Source organism: Antechinus flavipes, chromosome 1 (genome assembly GCF_016432865.1).
Source record: "Antechinus flavipes isolate AdamAnt ecotype Samford, QLD, Australia chromosome 1, AdamAnt_v2, whole genome shotgun sequence".
Taxonomy (NCBI): domain Eukaryota; kingdom Metazoa; phylum Chordata; class Mammalia; order Dasyuromorphia; family Dasyuridae; genus Antechinus; species Antechinus flavipes.
The window spans coordinates 429027103-429039474 of NC_067398.1; the positions used below are offsets into that span (position 1 = coordinate 429027103).

Genomic DNA, 12372 nt, shown 5'->3' on the forward strand with positions numbered 1-12372 from the left:
CTGTGAGAAAATTACCACAGGAACGTGATGTGAGCACATGTTGTTGGAAAAATGGTGCTGATAGACTTGCTTGACACAGTTGCCACAAACCAACTTGTACAAATCCAGAAATATCTGTGAAGTGCAATAAAGCAAAGCACAAGTTATATCCGTACTCAATTCCAGAATAACATTTCAGAAAGAAGTCCCATTCCATTAAGTTTCAGTGATAGTCAAATTTGCCTCATTCCATTAGGACTGTTATTTCTCTTTGTTTGTTACTTTACACATTTGTGAAGAAACTTCTAAAGATGCATGGGTTTTATTTTTTACTCCTTTCCTGGGTTTTGTCATCTGTGAATTTCCAGGCATCTCTATTGCTGTCTTCTTACACCATAGGCATTCATTATGGCATGCAATTTGGTAGATAATTCTTTCCCTTTCTGCTTTCCTTTTCCTTGTTAATTTAAAGCCTTCTGGATATATTGGTAGGAATAGAGGAAAATATATTTTGCTTGTTAGCCTTTGTTAGATGTACTATATATTCCACTGTATTTATAGTTTTAAGTTAGACCCCGAAATCCAAATCCCATTACAAGATACTATCTTAGATTCCTTTCTGGCAGTATCATTTGTGTCCATCCATGTTCCAGAAATGTGCAGGAGTTATTAATAGGTTTGATAAGTCTTGAAAGATTCTGTCACATCCTGGATGTTTATTTGCCCCATGAGGACAGAATGTCTTTTGTTAATGTCAGGTCAATGAATAGGTATCTCAGTCCCCCTCTAATGCATGGTCATTGGTCAGCACTTTTACTCTTTTTTTCTCTGTTACTGTCTTTTCATTGATGAAATCATCATCCTCAGAAGATCCAGTTCTCTCCTTTCAGGAAGTTCCATATTTTGTTACTTAGTTCCTATGGTCCCATGGTCCTTCCTTTTCTCTTCTGTAACATTCTTCCTTTCAATCTTCTGATGTAATCAGGATTCCTTTTTGCCTCTCCACACCTTTTTTTTCTTCTTTTTACATTAAATTACATTTTTACAGTGAAACTTTTCTTCCATATTTAAATAGTACATGTTCATTAAAAACCTAGTGGGTGGAGAGTTGTTTCTTAAACCTAAACCTTTTTATCATCTCTTCTAGTTGGTGGAACAGCATGAACTTTGACTGTAGATAGCAATTATATGGTTACTACAAGAAAAAACAAATATGTATATGTTACATAAGTCTTTAATTCACCCTGCTCTCCCTACTCTGTAGATGTGAAATCTTCAGTCGATGTTCCATCTACAATTTTTTTTTTCAGTTTGTAAATGTTGCCTCTGGGATTAGGTTTAGATCAGGCTGTATATATCTTTTAATAGTTGAGCACAAGCTATACCTTTTCAGGGCTTATGAAGTCTGCAGTCTCCATCAGGGTAAGTAGAAAGAGCTACGTTGCAAAGTACTTTCCAGTTCCTTAATGTGATCCTGAAATCAAAATAAAGGGAAGAAGAATGTTGTACAGCTATCTTACGAGATTCGGTTTAATTCTGAAAATTGGTGGGAACTCATGAGAGAAACATGGGAAAATGAAATTGGTTTAATTCAGTTTAATGCTTCTAAAAAAGTTAACAAAATCCATGAAACTAATTCAACTTTCTGGAAGCTTCCAAAATAACTATTATATAACTAGACCAGATTTTTAGGCAGATTTCTTTATCTTCTTGATCAACTACATATCCCAGTATCTGGAATATCTAAAATAAAATCAGTTCATAAGATGGGACTATGTTGACACTACTGACAACTTTATTTTTATTTCAAGCCTGTCTTACAATGTATTTTTCAAAAACTTTTTTCCTAATTGCATTTGTCTTTTTCTTCAGTGCAAAATTCTTGCACTTATTTGATTAAATCATTTTTACTGCAACTGAACATTCAGTAAAACAAAACTTTTTGCTTAAAGTATAAAAACATTTTATTTAAAGTCACAATAGCATTATGACTAGAAATGGTTTTAATTTCTCCATCTGAAAATTGTCTCTTCCATATCCTTTGACCATTTATCAGTTGGAGAATAGTTTGTACTCTTATAAATTTGAGTCAATTCTCTATATACTTTAGAAATGAAATCTTTATCGGAACCCTTGGAGATAATAATTTCTCCCAAGTTTCTGCTTCTTGTCTGCTTTGGTTGTTTGTATAAAAAGTTTTTAATTTAATTAAAATTATCCATTTTGCATTTTATAATGTTATCTAATTCTTCTTTGGACATAAATTCCTTCCTTCTCCACAGATTTGAGAGGTAGACTATCCCTTCTTCTCCTAAACATGATAGCATTATATTCTATTTCAAATCTTAATAGAATTTTAAATGTCTGAAATAAAGATAAATTAATGATGGAAGAATGGAAGAATAACATTGGATTGGTAATCAAGAGACCTGACTGTTACCATTTTATGACTTGAAGCAAATTATAATTTCTTCAGGTCTGAAGCCTTCATCTGTAGACTGAGAGGAATAGACTACATGATCTCTAAGGCTCTTTCCAACTCTAAAACCTGTGAAAGTATTTGTTACTCTTAGACACATACAAATACAATCTAATATACAGAAATAAAATGCAATTAAGAAAATAAAAATAATCCAGTGAAATTTTTCAAGTACCTTTTCACTGCAGGAAGAGAATATTGAGATATGCTATCAAAGAAGAGCTAGCATAACTAAAGGACCAAAATGAACCAGAATAGGTATTTCAAAAGAGGCAAAGAGGTAATAAGTCTAGGATTAAATAAGAGGAGATGGGATGGACACTATTGAGAGATTTCAAAGCAGTTTCACTTATTCTAAAATGTTTTCCATTTCAAAAGCTAAAAAGGAATATAGATTTTTATAGATCATTTAGATCACTTATAGAGCATTATAGATCACTAAGGAGAAAACTTTCAGTCATCATATATTTATCTTTTCTTATGATGTGAATCATAGCACAGCACAACACCAGAAATGAAAAAAAAAAAAATGCTGGTGATACAAAAGGCAACAGAAAGTCCTTTTCTGTATAATGGTCATAGATAGGCTATATCATATTCCAACAATGACTAAATCTGAAGTACCATAGAAGATACTATGGGACACATATAAAGAGAAAAGGAAATGGGCTTGTTTATGTCTGAAAAAGGGCAGGCCGTACTTTTACTCACAAAATATCAAAACAACAAAGGAAATATCTCCAGAATGTTGGGTAGATCCTCTGGGGATGATTCATGAAAAGATAAGAGTCCCATAGCATGACAGAAAGTATAGATGAGTTGGGGGGCTATCCATATTGCATAAAGTATGCAATTTAAATGAAGTGTCTTTAAAAAGTTTCTTTTAAAAATATTTTTATTAAAGCTTTTAAAATTTCAAAACATATGCATCAATAATTTTTCAAATTAACTTTTGGAAAACTTTGTATTTCAGTTTTCCCCGGCTTTTCCCCCATCCCCTCCCCTAGATGGCAAGTAATCCGATATATATGTTAAACATGGTAAATATATATGTTAAATCCAATATATGCATACATACTTATACAATTATCTTGCTGCACAAGAAAAATCAAATCAAAAAGAAAAAATGAGAAGGAAAATAAAATGCAAGAAAACAACAACAAAAAGAGTGAAAATGCTATGTTGTGATTCACACTCAGTTCCCACAATCCTCTATCTGGGTGTAGATGGCTCTCTTCATCATAAGATCTTTGGAAGTGACTTGGATCATTTCATTGTTGAAAAGAACCATGTCCATCAAAAGTTTCTTTTTAAAAAGAAATTAGCTGAACAGGATGAATTATCTGATGACTAAAATGCTGTCAGGCCATGTCATGTCATGGTATGGATGAAATGTTGAAGAAAGTCTATATCAAATGTTTTGTAGTTTATACAACAGGAATTTTAGAAGTCCCTCTTCCCTCACCACCACTGAATAGATGTATGAAAATCTCCAAGGCAGTTAAGTGGATAGAAGGGATAGAGGTTGGAGTCAGGAAGACCTCCGTACAAATACCACCTCAGACACTTACTAGCTGTGTGACCCTGGATAAATCACTTAATCCTGACTGACTCAGTTCTTCATCTATAAAATAACCTGGAAAAAGAAATGAAAAGCCACTCTAATATCTTTATGAAGAAAACCCCAAATGAGGCCATGAAAAGTCATCAACAAAACCACAACATGAAAGTCTCTCAGTTTCACACTTAAGCAGGCTATGCTAATGATAGAAAAAAATGATCCGGTAATTACTTATATGACTTGCACAATATCTAGTTATATTATTCTTGATAAATCAAAGTGCTCATAGAGAGTGAAGGTGGTTTTACATAAAGAGTTAAACACTTCTATTTCTTAAACACAGAGAAGATGGAATTTTGAAGGCAAAATGTTCCATACTGTTGAGGTTGTCAGTTAGCTGAAGAGGAAATAGGAGGCCGAGGCTAGACCCTTGCAGAGAAGCATACACCAAACAATGTTTTTATAAAAAGTTAACTTCTTTTTTGATCCCTAATGATTCTTAACTAGTTTGTGCATGAAGAATAAGTAAAGGACAAAAGGTATTAGAAAACACCATTTTCTGAACATCTCATATCATATATAGGGTTTCTTTAGTGCTAAAGTTCTAGTTAGACCAAATCCTAGGAATTGCTCTGGCTTTCCAAATTGGTTTCTTAGGATTTTAAGTTAATGAGATGAATAAGCTGGAGGCTTCACACTCCCATAAAGAATCATCTTTCACAGAATCATCTTTCATAATGTGATTTTTATTTTTTCTACATACAGTATTCCTAAATATCTCGTTGCTTTATCCTGACAAAAATATTCTCTTCAGTAAAGTAGCAGTATCTTATTAACAAAAATTTCCAAAGTGGATAAAAATCATTTATTACAAGGAAAGAAGCTAAAATATTTTATTAATCTTCAACCAGTCCTGCAGGCTATAGAGCGTTGACTATCCTTATGTTTTTAAAAGAACATAAAAGTTTTTGGTTGTTGAATTTTTCAAATTCAAAAATATTAGAGCTAAACGTAGGTCTAATTTATATGGTATATGATAACTTGTATATGCTATATACAAGATATGATAACTTGTAAAATTCTTGAAACATAGTAACCTCTTCAGAGGTCCGATGCTGCAATGACATAAATAGCACAGAAATACATTCAACAGATGAAACAACTGACAAGTGAAAGAATAGAAGCCCTGGGTGCTCCATTCTAACTGGAGTTGAAATGATTTCCCAACTATGTAACATTTCAGACCAAAGCAAACTATCATGATAATCTCCATTCCAATGACATTATATCTTAGTTTAGAAAGTGTTATATTTAGTATTTAGTCCATTACTCAAGCATTATTAGATCATTTTGACACTTGTATATATTCTTTTTATTTAGAATTTTTAAAACAGTCTGCCCCAGCAAAAAAGTCATTAGGGCAATAATAATTTAAAAAAAAAAAAAAGGAAAGTATTTGAATCTTCCCCTCAGCACAAACTAGTAAATCTCTTTGAGACTTTTGTTGGATGTATGTGGATGTTGAGAGCTTGGGAACCCCGGAGCAAGAGAAAACGCGGGAGCACACCCTGAGTTTAGCGTTCCTGCAGAAAAGAGGAAACCCTTTCTCTAGCCAGACGCGGGAGGCTGGGGATGCGCTCTAAACGTCTCCCGAGTCGCGGCGGTTCCCAGAGATGGGGGTGGCTGGGGAAGCCCAGGAGGAGCAGGAAGGTGCAGAAGCAGCAAGACATTGAGGGGAACAAGTAGAAATTTCCCGGCTTTTCTGAGACCAACCACAGCTTGGAGAAATGAGACGCAACGGGGACTTGCGTGGAAGACACTAGACAACAGGCCAGACGGCCAGAGGAGTGAAACTCCCTACTTCTTACATAACGAGTCACACACCCGCACATACACACACACATATAACCTCCGTTACACAAATACTTTCACACCTTTTTCCCATTCCCTACCCCCCACACTTCCGTCTCCCTCCCTAGCACTCCTTCCTTCTCCTTGGAACCTAAGACATTTAGGACCGCGCGGAAGCCCCAAGGTGGGGGTCGAGGGAGACGACAGAGGAGTAAGGAGGGGGCGGGGCCTTCGGAAGCAGGCGGCTCCAGAGGCCGATGGGTGTGACGCACAGCGGCCTCGGCCTCCAGCTCCAGCCGTTGATTGGCCAGAGAGCCAGTGCGTGGATGCCGGCGGCGTCCATCGCTCCCTCCCGCCCCCTCTACCCCGCCCCGCCCCTCCCTTCCCCTCCTTTCCCTCCAGCCCAGTCCTCGCCCGCTTGTGGGGGAAGCCGCTTCTTCGCCGCCGCCGCCGCCGCCGCCACCGCCACCGCCTCGGCTCCGTGTGTGTGCGGGAGGGAGCGCGCGAGACACACACACGTACGGAGACACGGGAGCCCGAGAGCGGAGGGCGCTGCCGCCCGCCCCGCAACCGGGAACACCCCGCCCTCTCGCCCCGGGGGGAGCCAACGACGACACAGCCGCCTGGGACTGCCACCCCTCCCGGCTGCCAAAGCCGCCTCTTGCGAGCCGCGGGGAGACCCGCCCCCGGCCTCCCCCTCGACCCCTCCCCCACCCCGGACCCCGGAGACGGCGGCATGGAGGGGCTCGACTCCTGACTCTCTGGCGATCCTCGTTCTCGGCAACCGCGCGCCTGCCACTGCCCCGCCGCCGTCTCCCGTCCCCCGCCTGCCTGTTCTCTGGCCGCCGCCTCCCCCCGCGCACGCTCCCCTCCGCCTCCGCCTGCATGTCCGCGCCGCCTTAGCCGAGGATGCTGAAGATGAAACTGCCCCTGAAGCAGACGCACCCCAAGGAGCAGCAGCAGCAGCTGGAGGCTGAGGAACTGGAGGCGGCGGCGGCGGCGGCGGCGGCGGCGGAGGCGGACGGGCGGATGGGCGTGAAGGACCCGCTCCACCGGCGCGACTGTCACCTCCCGCTGCACCCGGTGGTGCGCCCGCCTTTGCCGCCGGCGCCGCTGGGCCCCGGGGGGCGCTGCCTCCGGGAGCGGCCGGGCCCGCTGCGGGGCTTGCTGCTACCGCCGGGGCCGCCTGTTGCTGGCGGGGCGGCGGCTGTGGCGGCAGCGGCCGGGGAGGGCATGTCTCTGCAGGGCGGCTGCGGCCCCGCCTCGCTGCTCCGGGACCAGGAGCGGGTGTACGAGTGGTTCGGGCTGGTGCTGGGCTCTGCGCAGCGCCTCGAGTTCATGTGCGGGCTCCTGGACCTGTGCAATCCGCTGGAGCTGCGCTTCCTGGGCTCGTGCTTAGAGGACCTGGCTCGCAAGGACTATCACTACCTGCGGGACTCGGAGGCCAAGGCCAACGGCCTCACAGATCCGGGGCAGCTCGGAGACTTCCGAGACCCCGCCGTCCGCTCCCGCCTCATCGTCTACCTGGCGCTGCTGGGATCGGAAAACCGCGAAGCGGCCGGGCGTCTGCACCGTCTCCTCCCGCAGGTGGACTCGGTACTCAAGAGCTTCAGTTCTGTCGTTTCTTGCGGTGCCAACAGCCGCCCAGCCCCGGCCCGCAGCGACCCCGAGCCCGGCGAGGAGAAAGGGGACAGATCGGAGGAGCGGGGCCCGGAAGGGAATGGTGCGGCGCCTCGAGCCGACGGGCTGGGGTTTGGGGCCCAGGAAGAGCTGCTGCTGCTATTCACTATGGCCTCCCTGCACCCGGCTTTCTCCTTCCACCAGCGGGTCACCCTGAGGGAGCATCTGGAGCGGCTTCGGACGGCCCTCCGAGGGGACCAAGAGGACGGAGACGGGGAAGAGTGCAACTTCACAGCCCTGAGGGCCCAGGTAGAGCTCTTTCTTGGGAGGGGTGTGGGGAAGACAGCCTCTGGTCCAGGTACTTAGGGTCCTTAGAAACATCTTTACCAATCTGCATCTCCTAGACCTCAAGATTCTTCCCACTCTTCAAATACGGATATTAGTCGTATTCTTGATTTTCATGTATTAGACTACTTTCACCCCTCCTCCCCCTCGCCATAATGAGAAAGCTCTAGAAATCATCCACATTGGTAGAATAGACTCGGAGAAAATGAGGATCCCGACTTAGGCCCCCGCCTTTTCTTTTGGAGGTTCCGTTGCCTTTTTTTTTTCCCAGTGGTCTTTTGAACCTTCCCAAAGGTGCAGTGAGAGCTCTCAGGAGACTTGACTTCCCTAAGCAATTCCTTTCAAGTAGATTTAACTTTTTATAGTACAAGTTTAAAAGCTCTATCAGATCCTTCACCAGCGACTTTTTTCTGAGATCTGGAGTGTCCATTCCACAGAATGAAGGTGTTGCTTGCATTGGAGTAGGGCTAATTTTTGGCATAAAAACTTCATTTGAACGACGTCTGATGACCTTCTAAAGAATTTAGTAGTCTAAAAGGAAATTGAATCTATTTATTAATTTTGAATAGAAACAGCTGTATATCCTCTCAAAAAGTAGGCAATTTAATTCAAGACATACTGGTTATTCCTCTTCACTTTTGCAAAACCTGGAACATTGGCAGGTTTTGGTTGGGTTAGTTCCCATCACCACTGGGTCTATCACCATATGCTGGTACTTTTACTATATAGGCACAGATGTCATTTTCTTAAGGATCTTATTGAGCAAACCAGGTGTGATTGGGGAGAATGCATTTGAGCCAATTTTATACTTTCTGATTTTAAAATTAGATTTATATATGACTTTATAAAACCATCTGTGCTGTAATATAATATTCCATTTTCAGTTCAGTTGACTTGTTAAACTACTTAATAGAACTCACTTATTGGACTACATATACTTTCTCCACCTCTTTCATTCCTTTAAATTTTATCTTTGGAATTGTACCTTCTCCTGCAAAAAAGGCCAAATGGACTGAGAAAGGATTTTCTAAGTTTTATGCCCTTACTGTGGCTTTGTAAAGAGACCTTTTTTTTTTTTTTTTTTTCCATCTCCGGAAGTTTGGAGATAATGTGCAGGAACTTTATAAAACCATTTCACTCTTAAAAAAAAAAAAAAACAACCTAAAGTCATTTGATATGTAGATTTTTAATTCTCAGAAGTTCCTTAGTATTTTTAAATAAGAATATGAGATCATACTAATATTTTGCTTTTCACGAATTGCTAAGTAATTTTGTCCTGGGAAATAGAAGTGCCTAAGTTTTTTTCCTTAAAAATGTCAATTCTTTTCAGACATTTAATATATATGTACACATATATTATAGGACAGCTATTTAGAATTTAGTCTGTATGGAAAATGAAAGTATGGGCAAGTCCAGTTGTAATCTTGAGGAAAGAAATTCAGATTATGATAAAGTCATTTTAATATTCCCCAACACTTAAAAAATAGTTTGAGTGTTTGAAGCTTTACTTAGTGGAAAAATGTCTAATCACATCAGCAATCTTCAAGCAGCCCGAGCCTGTGGTCAGAGACAGTTGAAATAAAACCTGGTCTCCCTTCAAGGAGCTTACATTCTAATAAGGATTTGGCTTGATTTATCCATAGAATTGATAGGCATGTATTTAATCTTGATTTTTTTTTTCCTTTTACTGGAAAGTTTACTTGGAAGAGAATTGTTGGGAGTTTAGTGAATGAAAGAAAGAAAAACTGTATGAAAGTAAACTTTCTGAAGACTCCCCAGGGCATTTCCTGGCAAACCAGGTTCTGCTGAGAGAGGAGTGGATAGATCCTGTATTAGACATCCTGCCATTAATTTCAGAAAGTCATTACAATTTTCAAAAAGTATCATCTATGCTATGTTGGTGTGAAGAGTCAACTTAAATATTTAGTATTACAGGTGATCATTTTTAGAGGGGGCTTTCGAACCATACCAAAATAAATGTGCCTCCACATTCATTACTTATATTATGTTTAGGTCCTAGCATTTTCTCCCCTCTCTGATCAAGAGTTCAGTCACATCCACTTCTCTAATTACGTTCTCATTACGCTACACTGGTGTATTCTGCTGAGGAAGAGCCAGGAGGATACTCATTCTTGGTCCTGTGACGCCAAGTCCATACTCCTGTCACTTAATTCCTCTTGGGAAGGGGTTGATTGGCCACCGAGTCCATACAGCTGTTCCCCTACCCACTCCTACCAGATGGATGAGGGCAAGAAAAGGGAGCTGCCGGGGTCTGTGAGGAAAAAGAAGGGGTGGGAGGCGCTATTTGGCTGTCAGGGAGGAAAAGCCCTAAGCCTCGTGGATTTCTGCCCTGAGGGGGTTGAAATCTGTTCCAGAGTGCGAAGTGCCTTAGGCGGAGAGGATGGAGCGGGTGTGCCCTGATCACGTGTTGCAGTGGCACTGTCTGAGTGGGAGGTGGATGGAGTTTAGCTCTGGGTCTCCATGCGGGGCTTCTCCCATTCCCCCCTCAAGATGGCGGCGGGGGCCTCTCCCGTCACGTGATAGGAGTTGTTGGGTCCCGCCCCCTTTCGGGTTGGCTGGCAGTGAGCTGGGGGCTGAGAGCGTCAGTCTTTATGTAAGCTCTGCTCGTCTCTTCTGCTCTGGGGGGGGGTGGGGTGGGGAGAAGGCGGACCCAGTGGAGGGGCGGAGCTGGAGCTGGGAGGGGCGGGGCACACGCCTCGGCAGAGGGGCCAATGGGAAGCTGGGGCGGCGCTGGGGGCCTAGCATCCCTCTTTGCTTGTTGTTGGCGAGTGCCTGGCGGCTTTCTCCATTGGTGAGCACCTGGAGGAGTTTGGAGATTTAAGTAGAAAGGTTTCCATTCCCAGCTCAGTCCAGAAAGCTTTAGGAAGAGGGATGATAAGACGCAGACCCAAATTCCAAAATTTTTAAATTGTCGTTCAACAGGTGTTCATTGCTAGTGCCTCAAATTGTAGTTTTGTTTGTTTTCTCGAGACGTTTTTAGTGAGTGGACCAGTGCTCCGACAAAATAACCAGAAAAAAACATAGCACACCTGTAGCTTTGATGTCAATCTGGCCATGGAAAGCTGACAAAACACAAGCTGAATTTATAAGTTTATGTAACATAATTTAATATATAATATTTTAATATACTAAATAAACATACTGAATACCCAAAAGAAGTATGATTTCAATTGTATGAATGTTGAGTTGTAGTACTGTAAAGGGCAACCATGTCCTCCCAATTCAATTCGTCAGGCTCAAAAGCTAGCAGTCATCTGTAATTGTTCACAGTCTCTCACCTTCTTTCCATCATGTGCATTCTGCTGCCATAGCCCATCAGTTTCACCTTTCCAATATCTCTCACATATACCCCCTTCTCTCCTCTGACATTGCTACCACTTTAGTGCAGGCCTTCATCATCTCACATTTGAACTATTGCAATATCTTGCTGGTGGATCTCTTTGCCTCTAATCTCTTCCTTCCTTCAATCATTTCTTCATTCACTTCCTAAAATGATTTTTCAGTCATATCACCTTCCCTTCCCAACTTTGATAAAGCCAAGTGGCTCCCTATCATTTCCAGGCTCAAACATAAAATGCCATAATATTTAAACCTGTTTATAACTTAGCTTCTTTCTGCCTTTTCAGTCCTTTTAAACCTTACTCTCTTCCATGCACTCTTTCATCCAGTGACACTGCCCTCCTGACTGTTTAGGCAGTGAAGAAAACTGAGATGAAAATAGATTGTCCATTGTGAGGACCAACAAGTGGGACAGGTTTGCTTGATCTTAAAGTGCATAGAAAGAAATAAGTGGTTAGAATATGGGAAAAGTAGAAAGGACCTCAATTGTAAAGAACTTTAAATGCCAGATAGATTACTTTGAACTTGGAGGTAATAATGAAGAGCTACTGGAGTTTTGAGTAGGACATTAATATGGTTAGATATAAGCTTTTAGGAAAACTGTTGTAGCAACTACACAGTGAGAAGCTACAGAGGTAGAGACACCTATTAAAATTTTTTTGCAACACTCTAGATGATGACAGCCTGAAATACAAGGTGTTAGCTGTGTGAGAGGAGAAAAGTGGGATGTTGCAAGACTAGCAAGGACAGCATTTGACAATTGGTTGGTATATATAGGATGAGTGAAAGTGAGAAGTTGAAGATGACAATCCACTTTTGTATCTGAATGACTGGGAAGCAACAGCGATGCCCTTGCTGGTAAAATGAAGTGGAAAGACAGGAGTGTTTATGGGGATTTATTTTCTGGACATGTTGAGTTTAAAATGACTGGAATAATTCAGTTAGAGATGCTCAAAAGGCATTGCAGTATATGATAGTGGATGGGAGCCCAGGATAGAGAATACTTCTGATTTTTTCAATCTGAGAATCATCTGCATAGAAATAATAATTGAACATATAAAAATTGGTGATATCACCAAAGGAAGTAGTAATTAGTCAAAAAAGTAATTATTAAACACCTACTATATAGCAGGTACTGTGCTAAGCACTTGAAATACAAAAAAAGGCAGATTGGAGA

The 12372-nt window shown here is 41.9% G+C and overlaps 1 protein-coding gene across 2 annotated transcripts in view; it reads left to right on the plus strand.

The window, feature by feature from the left end:
* The first annotated feature begins 6682 nt into the window (after nt 1-6682).
* ZCCHC2 (zinc finger CCHC-type containing 2) overlaps nt 6683-12372 on the plus strand; it is a 78213-nt gene continuing 72523 nt past the window's right edge. For both annotated transcript variants that reach the window (XM_051969909.1, XM_051969910.1), the window contains exon 1: nt 6683-7799. In XM_051969909.1, the coding sequence (XP_051825869.1) occupies nt 6780-7799 (1020 nt within the window). In that variant the 5' untranslated portion in view covers nt 6683-6779. The remainder of the gene's footprint in view (nt 7800-12372) is intronic.